The following is an 18564-nucleotide window of genomic DNA, read 5'->3' as shown; positions in this document are numbered from 1 at the left end:
ACTGAACGAGCAACAATAACTGCGGAGAAGTTCTCAGAAGTTGCCTGTGCAATACCACTGAGCAATAGACCAAGTGTGTTGGTGTGGTTGTTTGGTGAATTAAATTTAGCTGTCTCTGCTGGCATAGCAGTGGGTGAAATGAGATTTCTTTTCACCTGCTTATTGCACTTATAGCGAGGGAGGGCTGAAAAAAGCCTTTTGCCTTTCTTCCCTCTCACTCCCTCAAATGAGATGTAGTGTATAGAAACAGTGGCTTTCCTCCAAAGGCAAAAATTCCTCCCTTAGATAACTTTTGCGAGACGTGCTTTCCCTCGTGACAAGCTGACTGAAGGATTGCGTCTTTACATGAGAAGTGGAAGGTGTAGAAGTTGCCAAACGAGCCCAGCTACAAAAAAAAGAAAAGCGAGGTATACAGAGACAAGGTTATTCAAAAACAGAAGTGAACGTTTCCATCCACGTTGTGATAAAAGACTGCTGTCATGTTACGGATCAGATATGGGGAAGAAAGCTTGCGGAATGACGATGCATTTGTTAAGAGCCTGATGGTTCTGGGAAAACAATAAAGGGAGGCACTGAATCCCTCACACGTTTGATTCTGTGCTCTTTGCATTTGTGCGTGGTGGAGGAACAAGTGTGGGTATAGCTAAACAGGGAGGCCCTTGGAGGACTCGGTTTCCGCTCTCTGAAAATTCAACTTTTTCTTATTGCCTGTTTCCAATCTCACCAAGAAGGTGTGGGGGCGTTTGGCTCCCCAGAGCCGGGGAATCGATGCTGTGGGCGGGCGGAGCGAGGGCTCGGCGCAGGGAGGCGTGGAGCACAGGACGCTCTTGTATCACTCACCGGGAGTTCTTGGCACCTTATTGTCGTTTGTGGGGTAAAGCCTTTTGCTGGTATTGTCCCTCGGTGCCTCTGGTGAGACAATTTTTGTCTGCTTTTGAATTTGTGTATTCTGCTGTAGCCAACACTGCCCGAGTTTAAACACAAGTTAAGCCATTCTGTTCAAAAACAATGCTTACGCCCCCTAACTTCTGGCTTTTGTCTTCGCGCTAATTTCTTCTTCATCTTCATTATTTTATCAGTCTAGATGTTGACACTGCACTTTTTCTCGAAGACGATATTCCACACGTTGAACTTCGCCACAAATGTTTGTGTCTTTATTGTTTTTTTACATCTTGGAAAACAAATGCAATTTTTGTTTTGTATCGTGCAAGACGCAACATTCACGAGACAGAAGGTGAGAGAGCTTCTCTACCTCTTACACCCAAAATTAGAGAGTATACACAGGTTATTTAAACGTAGGTAAAACTGCTTTAAAAAGGTAAATTAACTGAATTTTCACTGCAGCAGTTTACCTTTCTGTCTTTTTGCCCCAGGTGGATTATGTTCGACATCACGAACGCACCAACATCTGAGGCGCTCTCTCGACCTCGCTATCAAGATGAGCAAGTTCACCTGGGTATCACGTTTCCATCACTGCTCCTTTAAAACCCCCTGTCTGCTGCCGAGTCGCCAATCAAGTCCATTCACATTGCAGACAAAAGCCAGATGTTAGTGGGTGTTCATGGGGTCAACTGCCTTTTTTAGCGGGTTTACTCCTGAAGGAAAAATCTTGCGTATACCCGCTAATTTTGGTGCGAAAGAGGTTTTAGCTAGCTGGGACGACCAATGCCACACTGGGGCTTTATGGCAGCATCTCAGGTCTCATTTCTGCTGTTGGATGAGCTGCTGCCGCCACATTATTTCACCAATCTCTCATGTGAATCTCAGTGAGGACACTCTTTTAGCCGGCGTCACTCTGCCTCAGTGGGTGGGTGGGTGGCTGGGGGTAAATTCCGTTCCCATTCCCAGGAGTAATGCAGCTGTCAGTGGGTAAAACTGACCCCACGGTAACCCCCGAGGGGGCAATGATATGGCACACATCCCTCCTCACTGGGGGAGTCATCTGCAAGGAAGGGGTGACAGCAGCCATCCTCTGTGGAATGAGCAGAGGTAGAGGTCAGTGTGTGTGTTGCTGTAATCTCAGGGGACAGGTGTGTGGTTGTGTTGTGCATGTGTGTGTGTGTGTGTGTGTGTGTGTGTGTGCGGAGCCCCATTTGAAGGTATATGGAGAGACTCCCTGCAGGGACAGTGACAGAGGAGGAGGCTGGTGGCTCGTGGTGGGATGCTGAGATGATTGTTGATGCCTGGATGGAGCTGGTGACACCCGCCCGCATGAATCACGGGGCATCGCTCGGCTCCTCTCCCGCGTCTGCAAGCAAATCAAATAAGTGACGGCAACAGAAATGTAGGTCCTGGTTTTATTTACTGCCCGTGCAGATCACATGCATTACCAAGACGTAAAAAAACACGTACCCCCTGCGGCACGAACGCGTAACGCACGGCGAGCCAATCTCGCATCCAATCTGGAGTGTGGGCTCCAGTAGCCTGTGTGGTCTCAGGAGGGCTGATGCCTCATCCTCACTCAGCCTCTCGCCTCGCTCCATCCATGGCGCATCTCCAGCCCTGAGAGCACGGATCCCTCCGCCTCGCCGACGCACACACACGCTCGCAAACTTTTACACATGCAGGCTGGAGGAGCGGAGCCGCCGGAGCAACCCTGCAGCTGATGGACAGCGTTGATGGTGAGGCAGGATTTCCCTTTATTATTATTATCATCTTGATTTACGTTTTTTACGCGCAGCGAGTCGCAGCTGAACTGAAGTGAGATCTAACGAAGAGGCGTCTGTCAATATACCAGTTATTTCTCTTTATAGCGACTTATAGAGTCTCTAAACCTGCACGTACTACATGGACTCAGTTTTCTATTAGAGTTTATTTCATCCTTATAACGCATGAATTAAAACCACACAGCAGGTGTTCATTCAATTAGAATCTCATAGAAAAGGGTTGTTTTTATATTAGTATCCAATCATTGCTGCGTTATTATCAATGGTTTTAGTTACACATGTTTTCTCTGTATAACCGTGACCTGCTCAAAAGTTGCAGCTCCCTCACTCATACACCTTCTACAGCCCATATGAACATATTATACCTGAATTTCATCATCACTTCACTTTGCATCATTTTTTCCAATTCATTAATCTTTCATTTTAGACTTAAACAACTGTGTGTCTCTCTCTGTGTGTGTGTGTGTGTGTGTGTGGTCCAGGTATTACTCATGTTGTGTGGATCTAAATCTGTATACATTGTCACATTATGGAGACAAAAAGCAAGTCCCCATAATGTAAATCATTACAGTTTAAGGTGAAGACATGTTTTAAGGTTATGTGTAGGTTTAGATTAGGTTTAGACTTGGTTTAGGTTAAGGGCAAGGGTAGGGGTTAGGGCTGGGGACGGTGATTAAGGCTGTCTCCAGGAAATCAATGTAATGTCCTGATGTCATGGAGACACAACTGTTCGTGTGAGTGTGTGTGTGAGTGTGTGTGTGCTCCGTGTTACTTAACTAAACAGTTAGAACAAAACTCACAGTCGCAATCCTGTAAAAATTAATATATTCTCCAATGGACAAGATCAGATCAGTTAGGGTGAAGCATTGACCCGTCTCTTCATTTTTCCTTCCTCTGCTCTCAGGGCTGTGTGTGTGTGTGTTTGTGTGTGTGAGTGTGTGTTTGTTTGTGTGTGTTTGTGTGTGCTGGAGGAATCATGTAGGACAAGATTCATCTTCTCCGCTATCATAGGAGCTCCTCGTGTAGCCCGGGGTCAGATGCAGCTCCTCTGCACGCTGCAGCGCTCTGCTGCTCTGCTCTCAGCCTGTGGCACTGTGTGTGTTGTGTGTGTGTGTGTGTGTGTGTGTGTGTGTGTGTGTGTGTGTGTGTGTGTGTGTGTGTGTGTGTGTGTGTGTGTGTCTGTGTGTCTGTGTGTGTTGGTTTAGAGAGAGAAAGAGAAGCGAGGACAGAAGACTCCTCCCGTTGCTACTGTTGCTCAACTCTTTGTGTTTTTGCAGGATTCATCATCAGACTTTGCCAACAAACAGCTTCCCTCCGAGGATCAGCGAACACGCCGAGGTGTCTTAATAGAAAAATGTTTGGCTCTGTCACATCCCTCAGTCACTTCCATCCCAAATCCCTCAGTCCCTCTCTCATCACTAACTTCTAACTTCATTTGTTGCCTTTCTTTTCCACTGAGGCAATTGCCTTTCCTGCACCCTGCACAAATGTCATTACCTCCAATATTTTTGCTGCTAGCTGTCTTATCGCAGCAGCAGCGATTCCTGTGCTCGCTGAATTTACAACTCAAACCTTCCAGAGGAGCATGCACCGCACAGCGTAATCTTCTCTTGATCCTGTCCCCGAGGCTTTTATCCCCTCTAAGCGCTGTTATTGTTTGAGGGATCCAAAAGCTGAGGCCATCTGAAGCCCGCAGTCCCCTTCCAGCTGTTGACATAGTGGGTTTCACTCCTGCTGTGAGTCCCGGTGCGGGGACGACTTATGAGCCAGAGACAAAGGAGGACTTGCAAATCAAATTGGTTTAATCCATTGAAGCATCTGTTTCCATTCTCCAGAGGGCGGCAGTGTGCACAGCAGAGCTTTCTGATCACGACTGGAAAGGAAAACAAAACCTGTGGCTGAGGAATCATGTGATGTGTCTTGGTCAGCCAGCTGTGTGGAGCTACATCAGGCTACATCCTCTGTGATTTAGTTTGGAAACACATCAACACTTCCACGGATTTACGCCTGACGTCTTCACTTCTTGGAAACACTGCTGGCCCCGTTTTAGTTTGAAAAGGTTCAGGGCTGTATTTTAGTGGACGGGCAGAAACTGAGATATTTTGAGACGAAGACACTTTCATCTGTCTTTTCCGTCACGACATAGCCTTCGCTGATTCATCAGGTTCTCTTTCACATGACCCTCTTCCCGGGAAAAAACACCGGCATCAACCTCGGCTGATCCAACAGAGACAATCAATAACAAGCGACGATGACTCAGGATTTTACTTTACGTCATTGCTGCTTCTTGTTTTTTTTTAGCCCTTTAGCTTTTTCTGCAACTGGCAACCAAATGTCACCTGTGCTCACCGGCAGGCGCATGCCCAGTGTTTGTGAGTGGTCACGTGATATGTATGTGTGTATGTCTGCCAAGTTCAAAAACGTAATCGTGTGAATGCAACCTCAAATCCTTTTCAACAAGTAATAATTTATGGATCTTGATGAAATAAATCAGGCACATGTAGGGAACTGATATCTATAAGTGTGTGAAAGTGTTGCTGCAGCTTGAATGAATTGAAGGCGACTGTTGGGCTTTGGCCGGGTTATGAGCTCGACTGAGTGACAGTCTAGTTCTCTGTCGTGATAAGAAGCTCGGTCAGAGTTTATTATTCTCTGCTGTCAGTCACGCTAACATTTCTCTGCCTTTTCTTTTTGTCTCTTGTGTCCTTCAACAGCCGCACATGCAGATCAAGCAGCTTTTAAAGAGTCTCTGAATCGAAACACAAACAGTTCAATGTCCTCGTTTTTGTCATCCTGCCTGAAACCACCAATCTTAACACACAAAGTTTGTGTCCCCCCCCCCGATGAGTTCATTATGTGATCGGTGTTTCAGCCACACTCAAACAGAATGGCTCATGATGTCAGCCCAACTCCCTCTCCTCTCTCACCCGTGGAGTAAACGTCTTTGGTGTTGTACCGTTAGTGATTAATGGAACATCAAAAGCTGATCTGAGCTCAGTGTGATGCCAGGGACACATAGACATCATTAATGAACAAGACGCCGACTGGAGCGAGGCAGAGTGACAGAAAGAGGGTGAGGAAGCAAACAGGAAGGCGATATTTATTTTTGTCAGTAACGTGATGTATATTTACCTGTGGTTTTGATGGTGATTGCCTCGGTGCAGCCACTTTGAGTGATGGACAGACGGTCTGCGCCCGGGGATCTCATGTGATTACAGTCCATCAGTTTGGCGAATAGGGACAAATGCGTGGCAGCACCTATTTTTCCCCCCTCTAAATCCATTATTACTAGAATCACATTTCCCTCTCATGCCCAGTGGCAAAGAACTCCGAAGTGAACAGAGGAAACTTTGGTGCTCATCTATGTGAAGACATCTATATTTATCTGGGTATGCAGCTCTCTGCTAGAGGCTAATTACCCAGAAGAAAGGAAAGCAAAAATGAAATGCAATTATGCAACTGTGTGCGAGCGCGGTGTCCTGACTAGTGGAGCTACTGTAGATGGGGACATTACTTCTGCCATTCTTCTTTAGGGACAAACATCCCAAACCTTCAAACTCTTTATTCAGAGAATTTAAGCTCCTCATGTTAGAAATATCAAACGGTGTTGTCTGTTTACTCTCCTTGCAAAAAGAGCAACCTTTCCTGGAGTCTGTATTTTGTTATGAAAGAGTGTATATGTTTAAGGAAGAGTCTGACATGTTGCTGTGCTAAATACTAATCCACGTCGCTTATTTTAGCACAAACAGGACGGAACAGATCGCCAATAAATCAATCAATCAACCTTTAAAACTTATATAAAACGTTATTTATATAGCACCTTTCATGTAGGTTATGTAGTTCAAAGTGCTTCAGATATGATTGGTGATATGATAGTAAGATAAAATAAGACTTATTTTTATTTATCCAGAAGGAAATTATTGTGCCTGCTTGCTCCAAGGTTACAGTAAAGAACAATATGAAGTAAAATACAAGTGAAGATAAAGATAAAATTAAAAGTACAAGTGTAATGTTAATTCAATTAAATTAAGTGTATACAGAGTAATGCAGAACCAGTGCCTATTCGTAGAAATCAATAGAAATAAGAATAAGATACTAACTAGAGTGGCAGTAAATAGAGATGAAATGATAAAGGAGTAAAGTATTATTGGATATTGCACATGATATTGAATTAATGCGATGATGAACAAAAACAGTCATGTTACACAAATTGCATGTGAAAGGTGCTTTTGCACATGAGTTGTAATATTGCACTATACACTGAGTGTCTGATTATAATCTGTGGACCTCCCTGTAGAAGGCATGGATAATGTGTGATTGACAGGTAGTACCGTCCAATGGGTGCAGGTCGCAGGTGTAGGTGGGCGTGCAGTGTCCTTGAGCTCTCAGTCAGGCTCCTCCCCCCGCTCCTCCAAATATGGTTACTTCAGTTTTTAAAAAAAAACAAGATGGCGCTGGAAACATGCAGAACTCAAGACTTAAAACAGCAGCTCACCAACAAGTGGGTGACGTCATGTTGAGTTGCCACTTGGATGAGAGTGGCATGATTCTTTCCATCTAACTCTCGGCGATAAAGCAAATTATGAACTATTTCCTGTATTCTCTCAAATTACTATTTGACTTCACAAGAAAATGCTGCCACACAAATTGAAGGACAAAGTTGTTGAATGTCGATGGAAGAAGTCAACGACAAGTACTTCACTTTCAGCTGTTGACGCAGCCAAGAGCAAAAATCCTAACGGCTCCAGTAGGAGCTTCTCATTGGATTTCAGTATCGGGCTGCAGGCGTTAGACGATTGGAAGCTGCACTTGTATGAATCTGGAAAAAAAAAGCATTCAAATGAAATCTCATAGTGTGTCTCTGTGCCTTCCTGGCAGCGTGAAGGATGTAGAGCCAGAGGGGGGCGCAGGATGGAGTGTTCCTGGAAGACGGTGCTGCTGCTGGTGTGCGCCTCTCTGGGGGTCCAGTACACGGCCATCCGCACGCTGAGGGACTCGCTGTCTGGACCCTGCCAGGGAGCTTACCGCTGTCAGACCAGACATCTCAGAGGTACACTCCAAACACCGGATTATCCCACACGCTGTACTGCCTCGCAACAAGAGAGCATGTAGTGCTGCAGCTATGGATATATGGGCACTCATGTTTAATGCAAAGATGATATAAATAATGAAAAATCCACTTGTTTTGTTACAGAATTTAGTTCTTCATGGATTTTTCTTAACCTATCTTTATTCAAGAGTGTGCCCCCTCAGTAGTCAGAGCAGGACTTATTGATCTCACCTCAGGATTTGGTAATGCTCTCACTCAAAACCCTGCCCTTGCACTCAAATAACCCCCTGCTTGTGCTCAGCTGCAGCTCTGCTCCTCGTGCTTACTCTGATTCCGTGTGCGTTTGAAATGTCTGCACTTGCATTTATCCTCTGCCTTCTGATGTTTCCTTCTGCTGTTGGATGATGAATGAACTTGCCCCGCCCTTGTTTTGGCTACTTTCACCGTTGACGCACTGCAAATTGAGAAAACACATGCAATTTCACATGCTGTTTCATAAGATATAGAGGGAAAGAAACAGGTTGGCATTTATCTTGTTTGTTCCTGTAACGTAAAAAAACTTGAGATCCTTAACTTTTCCGCTCATTGTTTACCAGGGATCTACTGGATTCCTGCTCCATGAAGGTGTCGTTTGTTTTCTTTTCTTCAAGCACATCAAAGGGAAGCCGGTGTTATAATAAAGCTAATAAAGCTGCATGAACCGGCTTAAAGTAACCACACGTACAGGAGTGGACGTTCCAAGTGTGAACAGAAGCAGCTTGAGCGCGAGGACAAGAGCTGAAGGCAGGACATCTAAGCACAAGCAGGGGCTATTTGAGTGCAAGCACAGGGTTTTGAGTGAAAGCATTACCCAATCTGAGGATGAAGTCAATAAGTCCTGCTCTCAAACTGAAAAACCATTCTCTTTTATAAAAATAGGACAACAAACTATAGCTCTTCAGCACCGGCAGAGGGCGCACACAGACACTCATCACTTGATTTGTAATATTAGCTAAGAAAAATCATTACTGACAGAAACAAAGACAAGAATCGAGCGGCGGCAGCACGCTGTGGCTGAACGGGGAGAAAAAAGTAAAGCGGAGCATTAAATGAGGGAATTCCCAAGAAGTGGCGAGGACGGAGAAATGAAATATGTGTGATCCGTTTTACAATTACCCTCCAATTTATCTCCATTAATCCCCTCTCATAGCACAGCTGCAGCTTCGCCGGCGCCGGGCTCCCGTGTACAAAAGCAACATCCCCTTTGCAATCAACTCCTCATCAGCAGTAATTACACGTTAGCTATTTGCACTATATTTAGAGATCCTCCATTTCATAAACCCCCCCGATAACCACCAGCAGACAAGCAACTTACTCATGCGTGTTTACCCTCTGAATAATTCAAACCTTATTGGCTTGATTCAGGAGTTTACTTTCTCCTGAAGTCATGACAGAAAACAGGACTTTCTTTCACTTGTATCAGATGGAATAACTCGACTTTTAACAGAACTTAAAAATGGAAAACAGGTCAAATGTGTTTTAAAAAGCTGGCTGTGCATGTGCCTTTTGCTTATTGTGACAAAACAGGATATATCTGGCATCAGTTTGAGTCCAACATGTAAACTTTCTTTTCCTTCTTCCAGACTCCAGATGGAGAGCGCTGTGTGACGACAGTTGGATTCCCGTGGCGTTGCCTCGGAAACACATCCTTCTGTTTGCCACCACGCGCAGCGGCTCCTCCTTCACTGGCCAGCTCCTCAACCAGCACCCGGGGGTTTTCTACGTGTTCGAGCCTCTCTACCACGTCCAGCAGGCCTTCACTAATTCCAGCAGCAGGCTGCGTCGCACCCTGGACCGCCGGTCCCTGCTGGGAGCGTACAGGGACCTCCTCCTCAATCTCTACACCTGCGACCTTCACTTCATGGAGAATTACATCCGCCCAGAGCCCCAGGACCACGTCACAAGCCTCTTCTTCCGCCGAAGCTCCAGCCACGCCCTCTGTTCTCCTCCCGTGTGCCTGGAAGCAGGAGATGCGGGGGCCCCTGAGGCGCCTGATGAAACCTGGTGTCCCAAGAAGTGTGGGGCCTTAAACCTCACTTTAGCTTCAATGTCGTGTCTGTCAAGAGGACACGTAGCCATAAAGACTGTGCGGGTCCCTGAGGTGGGGGATCTGCGGACCCTGACTGAAGATCCACGCCTGGACCTGAAGATAATCCACCTGGTGCGGGACCCCAGAGCCATCCTCGCCTCCCGCATGATGGCGTTTTCAGATCAGTTCCGCGCTTGGAAAATATGGAACGCGACCGGACGGCAACCTCGATACGTGGACCTGTCGCAGATCACCAGCACCTGCAAGGACATGGTTGCCTCTGCAGAAACAGGCCTGCAGAGACCGGCGTGGCTGCGGGGACGCTACTTACTGGTGCGGTACGAGGACCTGGCGTTCAGACCAAAGGACAAGGCCACAGAGATCTACAGGTTCGCGGGGCTGGAGATGGAGGACAGGGTGAACATGTGGATTGCAAGGAACACCAACAGCAACGTGTCCTCCCCGTCCGACTGGAGCTACAGGTACTCCACCGCCAGAGACTCCAGAGCCACAGCGGAGAGCTGGAGGCTGCGGCTCGGCTTCGACATCGTGAGGACCGTGCAGAATCTGTGCAACGACACCCTGGCCCTGCTGGGATACAGGCGGGTTCACTCCTTAGCAGAGCTCAGAAACTTGTCCCACAGTTTAGTGGAGCACAGGACTTTTCACCCAGTCACATGATGGATGTGGTTAAAGGTTTACAAAAATGTTATACGCTCATTTATTTATTTATCATTCCGTTTATGTGTTTATTCCTTTATTCTATTTATTTATTTATGTATTTATTTGATTTATTCATTTGACTTATTCATTCATTTTCCTTCTGCACTTTGCCGATAGAATGAACGTTTATTCGCTTATTATGGTTTTGCTGAAGATATTAAAAGTGCCAAATTTCAATTGTGTGTGGTGCTGATTCAGAATAAAGTCAACAGTATACTGCTGTATGTTTTGATTGAAAACATTATTAGGATCTCGTTTATATAGTGTGGTTTTTCACACACACACACACACACACACACACACACACACACACACACACACACACACACACAACACACACACACACACACACAAGAGTCTCTGTACTATTTCAGAGCAAATCTGACCTTTATCCAGACAAAGCGTAATGTTCCTGAAGGTGAGACACACAGGAAGCAAAGGGGGGATTTATTTGTTAATAAAAGAAGAAGAAAGTATAGGCCTTGGCTTCCGAGTGTCTCTAATGCATTCTGGTAGAGGATTAAAATGTCACATGTCGTAGGTAGAATATGTTTCCTGGTGCAATCTCCCTCAGAGCAGCTGTGTTTTCTATGTGAGGATGTTGAAAATATGAGAAAATATCTGTATGAGTTTTTTTTTATCCTTTACTGTAAATATTTAAATACTGTAAATACTGTGTAACTGTCAGAATGCAAATGTGCACATGTCAGGTGCTGGATATATTTGGGCATTTTTGTCAGTGTACGGTTCATATTTCTTAGACTTTTTAAAAAATAAATAATTTATAAGTAATATATATCCATCGCTCTGCTGAAGTCGTGTTGCAACCAGTTTTGTTTGATGTGTTCTTTCATTTCTTTAATCCTCAGAGGAAAGTGGATAAGTGAATGAGCTTTAGTGCTGAAAACAGAGGCTCATGGTACAAAATCATTGTCTCTTATGCTTTAAACCGTGCGTGCTCGGTTCAGTCGTTGCTTTTTAAAGCCAGATTTCAGTGGTGCTGATGTTCCTGCAGTAACAGATATGTTTCTGACTCAGGAGAACACGAGCTGCACATGCTGCGTTTCATTCTCCGTTGATTGTGCACCTTCAAAAACACCAGGATCATTCGGCGGCACCAGCTGTCTGCGGTGAAGTATAGTCGCAGATTAGACAGCTGCACATTTTCTGCTATTTCCCCCATTTGAAATTGCTCTTTGTGTCTAAACAGAGAAAGGAAGCATGCCATCTCCAGACACCAGCCCATTTACTTCCACGCGGAGCTGTTCTCTTGAGATAAATGCTGAAAGTAGTTTCTGAGGAAGAGCTCCTCGCATGAATCGCAGCCAAACCTCTGATTGACTGTGATTTTCTTGCTTTTCAACTGCGAGTGTTGCTTCTTCCTATGGAGGCTTCAGCTGGAGTCCACTGGGAGCTGTGAGCTTTCATTCTCACCCCTGCAAAGAAAGCCGGTCCACAGTGAGGGAGGGTGGAACGGTCATGCTGCTCTGGGAGCACTGTTAAATATGAGGGGAAATTGTCCCTATAAAATTTATTTTTAGACACACACAGACACACACACACTCCACCACCACAAAACAACCTTCTTGTAGCTGCCCTATAGCTGCTGACACCAGGGATATCTCAGCAAAGCCCAAAGAATTGATCTACACATCCAGCGGAGGAGAAACAGGATTTAAGATGCATGGAGAAAAGAGTGGCCGTCTTTCTTTGAACTTAATCTGCGCGGCTACACAAACTGGCCATAAAGCAAAGCTTTATGACACCCGAGGAGATGTGCTTCATCGGTTTTTCCATCCCCACCCTGACACCCAAAGCTGCGAGTGGCCTGAGTCAGCTGTCGGCTAATTACCCATTTCTCCAGACTCAATACCGGCAACTCCTTTCTGTCTCCTTAACTGTGCTGACAAATTTACAGTAGGTCCTATAAATACTCGTAACAAATATGGGGCGCATGCTGATATTGGAAAATGCAAAATAGAACCGTTAATCTACACCAATGGTTCCCAACCTGCTTTTGTTCAATGTGTTCAACACTCCAGGCAGATGAACTCAAGTACCCCTCCACTGACACCACACATAACTCATTCACTTTTATTTTATTTCAATTTTTAAATATTCAAGCATTCAGCCAGCTCTTTCAACAATTCAACCACTGTGCTTGGTTACATTTGGACTCAGCTTGTTAACCAGCGTTCACATCGTCTGAAGACACTCAGTGAAACCGATGATTCAATATGTGCGTATTTTGATTGTTTATTAGCAGGATGACACCGTGACTAATCCGCCCAGTCACTGTGTCATCCACAGAAACCTGGAGCCCGGGTGCTGTATGGGTCAGAGAGGAACCCTTTACATTTTAGTGAGGATCGGGATCAGGGGGCAGATACAGGAATATTGTTTCACTTTCTTTCACGTTGCAAATTGAGAACGCGTTTTTCAGTATTTTCACTAAGAGAATAATTCATGGATCAAACATTTTGAGGAAGCCGATATTTATGAGTGTGTGAAAATTTGGTGCAGATCCAAATAAAAGTCCAGCTTTAGTGAATTTAAATGTGGTTTCATAAGGGGACTGTTGGGCCTTGGTGGTGGTATATAATCTATTCACGATTTTTATTCCATGAAGACCCATATAACTGCAGATGTACTCCTGGTTTTCCATACTGTTCTGTCCTGACATTCAAATCAGACGGGATGAGAAGAGGAGAGTGAGAGTATCACACACACATGAATGAAACGTCCTCAGCCCGACATGTTAAAAGGTGAAAATAAGCCTTTTTATTCTGCAAATGGTTTGCGGTCATGTGGAGAGTGGACACGCAGACATCTGTCACACTGACAGCTCCTGGGACGTGGCACTGTGACTTTCTCCTTCCTGCTGTGTCTGTGAAAGTGATGACTCCCACTGTATTTCTATGTATTTTTGTCCTGAATTTACATGGATGGATGGATGCAGGGATGATGGATGGTTGAATGGATGCATATCATTTTTATCAATTTATCTGAGTTTAATTATCTTTATATCACCATAAGTGCTTTCAAGTACAAATCACATTCACTCATTTACATAAACATTCATACAACACTATTATACACCACTAGGACACTTCAAGCTCAGTGTGTTGCCCAAGGACACTTCAGCAACACTTCAATTTGAGTGGTGTTGACTGCAACTGTAACCCAAAGATAATACTACTCAGATAAGATGATACAAATAATCCATCCATCCATCCATCTCTGCATCTATCCAGCTCTGCATCTATCCATTCATCCCTGAATGTCTGAATCCATCCATCCATCCATCCATCCGTTCATAAATCATGCATCCATCCATCCCTGCATTCATCCCTCCATGCATCCATTCATCCATCTCAGCATCTATCCATCTATCCCTGAATCTCTGTATCCATCCATTCAATAGCTGAAGAACAAAACTCCACACCTGTTTCCTTTCACCCATGTCACAGACTGTAATTACCTGTTACAGTTTCAGATGCATGTCACAGCTTCGCCGTCACAAACATCAAGCAGCACAGATGTGTGTGAACCAGCTTCCAACAGTATTTTGATAATCACCCTCTTGACCTTCCAATCGTCGGTGTCACTTGAATCAGCTCGGTCACGTCGTGAGCCCTCCCCTCTTCAGCTCGGCCCCCCCGCCGCTCGTCTGTAATCACCAGCTCCAACCAGTCGTTGGTCATAATGAGATGTGGGAGCGAAGGAGGCCGTGAGACGTCCTTGGAGATGCTCCTCCAGCTGCAGGTGTGTCATCCAGGTTCATTATCCCACTGTCGATTCTTTATGGTCCTACTCTGGGCGAGCGGCCAGAAAGTCCGCAAATTATGAGCCTCCTCCGTGTCGTGCTCACACGTAACCACGCGCATTGAGCAAACTCAATTTCCACCGGTGTACATGTATGCATATATAAGCATACGTGTGCTTGTATGTTCAGGGTATAATGTACATATGGCTGTTAGAGGCGGGACAAAGGTGACACCCAGCAGCAGAGAAGCAATTTCAGCTCTTGTGTGAGCTCCGCAAATTACCTTCGTTATAGGAAGGCATTGGTTTAAGAAAGGTTAGAGCATGATACACCGACAACTGACCACGTACAATATGTCCGGCCACTGGGGGTCTCTCAATCAAAACAATAGGATGGATTTCAGGATGCATTGTGGGAAACAATGAGTCGTTATATAGGATTTCAGCACTACAAAATGGCAAACTCACTATATAGAGGCCTACATATCTATAGTGATTAGTGAGTGGTTTTTAATGAATGATTGATATATATTGTATCTTAAATATTACTTGTTTTTACATAATTACATAAGTTTATATACATATATATAAAATTGAATTCATTATCTTTTCAAATTGCCTTTTACTTGCTATTTCGTTTATTTGAATTTCACCTATGGAACATTTGATCCTTGTAGCCAGATTATACTTTATATAACTTCCACTTTTCATTTATTTAAATATATGCTGTCATGTTCCAAAATTCTATGCCTTCCAAGGTTTAATGGATTCATGATTTTATTTGTTCTATTCTTTCTTTGTGCTTAAACTCATATAATCACAGCTCTGACCCTAAAGATAAATATCATGATTTGCTGGTTCTTAGCTTCATGGACAATTTCAATAACGGCTTGTTGAAAAGTGCAGTTGATGTCTGAAGACGTTCCTATTTCTATTTGATCAGAATTACAGCAGAGTTTAAAAACAGTTTCTCACATCACACAACATTCATCATTTCTCTCAGCCTCTTGAGTGCAGCGAGGTACAGAGGGCTGTAATTTCCACAAACCCACCATATGCAGTTCACTATATCTTTTATAGAAATGTGTTCAGAATGATGAGAAAATACATCAGACTCTCCTGACGTAAAAAAGCTCAGCTCATTTTTCTCTATTGACACAACCATTAAAATCCCAGTGGCACTGGCACACACAGGTTTCATTCTTCACTCTCCTTACTGGGAGCCACACGTATCATTTATGCTGAGATGAAGGAGCGTTTAAGACAGAATGAAACCACTTTGAGCCACAGTATCTTTATTATTGGAGCCACTCTGGCCCTGAGCAGACATCAGCCTCTGTCACACCCATCATTCAAATACTGTTATTTCCCTGCACACACAGAAGACCTCTACGTGCACCCAGGCTCTTCATCGGTCACCTTTTCCTCCTCGTCTTTCTCTGTTCACAGAATCCGAACATTTTTGCCTGTATTCCTTTTTTCTTTTTCAGCTCCTTCGGCATTGGCTGAGATATCTTTTGTAGTGAAAGTTTGCATTTTTATGACAACCCTCCCCAGCGTTTGTTCCAGCGCGAGTTCACTCACAGATTATTTATTGTGTTTTCCACTGATCCTAATAAGGGGCTTTCATGGCAAACATCAAAAGGCCAGCTGGCGGAGCTGCAACGGGGTACGGCTCCTCGAGGTAAATGCAAGCAGGCCCCCTATCAGACTTAGCATCGTCAGCAGTATCACACACACTCACACACACACACACACACACACACACACACACACACACACACACACACACACACACACACACAAACACACACACACACACTGCAGTTTAAAAGGACACCAGTGAGTCTCAATAATAAGAATTTCATATATCAGTGAATAAGCTTCTACTGCAGTGATCCATTTAAAGCACCGTGCAGGGGCGCTGCAATAGGTTGGCATTAACCTGGGGCTCAGAGCTGAGGGGGCCCCCCCTCGGGATTGGCTGATTGTGTTAGTCCACAGTGAGAACCCCCTTAAATTCTTAGATTGTCTATGTACAGGACACTGCAGCGACACCATGATTGGAAACCCCCTAAAAACTATTTATTTATACTATATTTATTTGTGTCATATCATATCTAAATTGCTGATTATTTCTGGGTTTGAACATTGTTGGAAACATTTTAGATAATGTAAGTAAACAAGTGAACAAAATATTCCACAAAGGTCTAGTTTTAAAGAGGAATTGTTCGATATTTTCATCTTCAAATTGCCAGATGCATCAGTACATAAACAGCCTTTTCCTGTTTATATGTTCCGTTACCATTTAGAGTCTGGCTGCTCAAGGTTGGTTTTAATGACATGACGGGATCATTCTGAATGTCGCGATGACACATGATTACCTCCGATATGAAGGTTGTGTTTTTATTGTTGCTGGTCTGTCTGCAACCAGGATTACGCAAAAACCACTGACTCGATTTTATTGATTTATTCGGTGGAAAAATAACTGGAGGGTTTTCAACAATTTTGTGAACTTCTCGAGAAATATATTCAGAGATCTTAATCAAAAAAATCAAGCATGTTTAGAGGACTAATATTTATGAGAGTGTGAAATTTGTTCCAGCTTGATTGAACTTGGGGGGGGGGCAGAGGTATGTTCTCTACTGGGGCGGCTGTGGCTCAGGGGAAAGAGCGGTTGTCCTCTAACCCAACTCTTAGAGAAAGTGCTACACATAGATGCACTGTATGACTGTGTGGGTGAATGGCTGAAATTAAAGCTGTACTGTAAAAAGCTCTGAGTGGTCATCAGGACTAGAAAAAGCTCTACTGAGTGACACTAATTAGATGCTGCTACACAATAAGTGGACTATTCATTAATATCTGTTTTTTCAATTGAAACTGTCTGTGAAGATTAGAGAGGAAATCACAAGTAGCCAAAGCAAATTCATCACAGTTTCAGTCCAGTAAATGAAGAGGAGCAGAAAGTACAGACCATGTCAACTGTAGGGCAGTATACAATTTAGCAAAAACCCAATTTAGCAAAAACCTCTCACACAAGTATATTAATGTAAAACACACAACCACAACGGAAGTGAGTGACAACAGATATTGACAATGAAATGAGTTGAGTTGGGTCAAGTGAGCTGTCATTTGTGAAAACCCAGTCAAACCAGTTGCAGCTTAACATTTGATTCTTGCTTATTTGAAGTAACGGTACAGGTGCATGGAGCCTGTGTGAAACGTCTCAGCCACCTTGGTTAAAGGTTGAGTGAGTAGAATTTAGTGACATCTAGTGGTGAAGTTGCATGTTGCAGCTGAGGACCCCTCACCTCACCCTCCCCTTCCCAACATGAGAGAGAACCCTGTGGTAGCTTCAGTTGTTATAAAAACTCAAAAGGTGTTAAGTTTGTCCAGTCTGAGCTACTGTAAAAAAACATGGCAGCCTCTGTAGAGGGGACCCCGGTGTAAATATAAAGTGTTTAAATATAAATGGCCCATTCTAGTGTAAAAAAACCAACCATTTGTACAATTTAGATGAAATGCACGCAAGAGAAAAACATCACTAGGATTTATTTTCTACCAATAGATCCATCTCACCTAAATCTTACACACTGAACCTTTAAGCCTATATTTATACATAAGTACAAGACTTAAGCAAATGCACTTTATTACTTTACCCCACTGATGTGACACAAAGCCTCATGACTTTATTAGATAGATAAATGATGTATAAAGAAGATAACAGTGAGAGTGAAATCACTGCTTGTGCTGTAGCTTTTGTTTGAGAAGAGCAGTGTGTTCACTCGTGTGAAGCAGTGTGTTCACCCCCACCAGCCTGAGCTCCTCTGAAGGAACTCACCCCGAGGAGACTCTTTCCTATGGAAGCTTTTTTTTTTTTTCTAAAACCCCAAATCCTCTTTCTTCAAGTGAGCAACACTCAGATGTTTTAGATATGGCTATTGGTCCTCCACCCACTCTCTCCCTCCCACCCCAAAAAATCTCCCTCCTCCTCCCCCGTTTGGCTTCTCTTCCCTTCTTTCATTTCCAGCTCCACTTTCAGAAAACAGTAGGCGTGAAAAATGTCTGTGAGACTTTTATTATTTCATTTTTATTTAGTCTTTCAGAGCGGGCGGACTGTAGCGCAGTGTGAGGCGTGGGCCGCAGTATCACACAGGCAGTAGGAACAAGGTGCGATCGCAACCCTGCAGGCTCGTTCTTTTCAGTCCTGCTCTGTGAGCTCGGTTTGGCCGCCGTCGTTCCAGCCCACTCGTCTTAGCTCGCAGCAGCCGAGGGTTCGGTGCAAGTTTGAA

The 18564-nt window shown here is 44.2% G+C and overlaps 1 protein-coding gene across 1 annotated transcript; it reads left to right on the top strand.

The window, feature by feature from the left end:
- Window positions 1–2147: 2147 nt before the first annotated feature.
- On the top strand, window positions 2148–11101 carry si:ch73-62b13.1 (Carbohydrate sulfotransferase 1-like). The gene is made up of 3 exons (XM_035157203.2): window positions 2148–2621; window positions 7545–7716; window positions 9339–11101. Exons 1-3 carry the CDS (start codon window positions 2619–2621, stop codon window positions 10463–10465), a joined length of 1302 nt encoding a protein of 433 aa, XP_035013094.1. The 5' UTR covers window positions 2148–2618; the 3' UTR covers window positions 10466–11101.
- The last annotated feature ends 7463 nt before the right edge of the window (window positions 11102–18564 follow it).

Source organism: Hippoglossus stenolepis, chromosome 5 (assembly GCF_022539355.2).
Source record: "Hippoglossus stenolepis isolate QCI-W04-F060 chromosome 5, HSTE1.2, whole genome shotgun sequence".
NCBI classification, from domain to species: domain Eukaryota; kingdom Metazoa; phylum Chordata; class Actinopteri; order Pleuronectiformes; family Pleuronectidae; genus Hippoglossus; species Hippoglossus stenolepis.
This window is presented reverse-complemented; position numbering and strand designations above follow the sequence as displayed.

Bases quoted from the DNA above. Each gene is read 5' to 3' on its own strand.
- si:ch73-62b13.1 (XM_035157203.2), top strand. The intron at 7,717-9,338 runs GTACACTCCAAA...TCCTTCTTCCAG, and splicing joins TCAGACCAGACATCTCAGAG to ACTCCAGATGGAGAGCGCTG.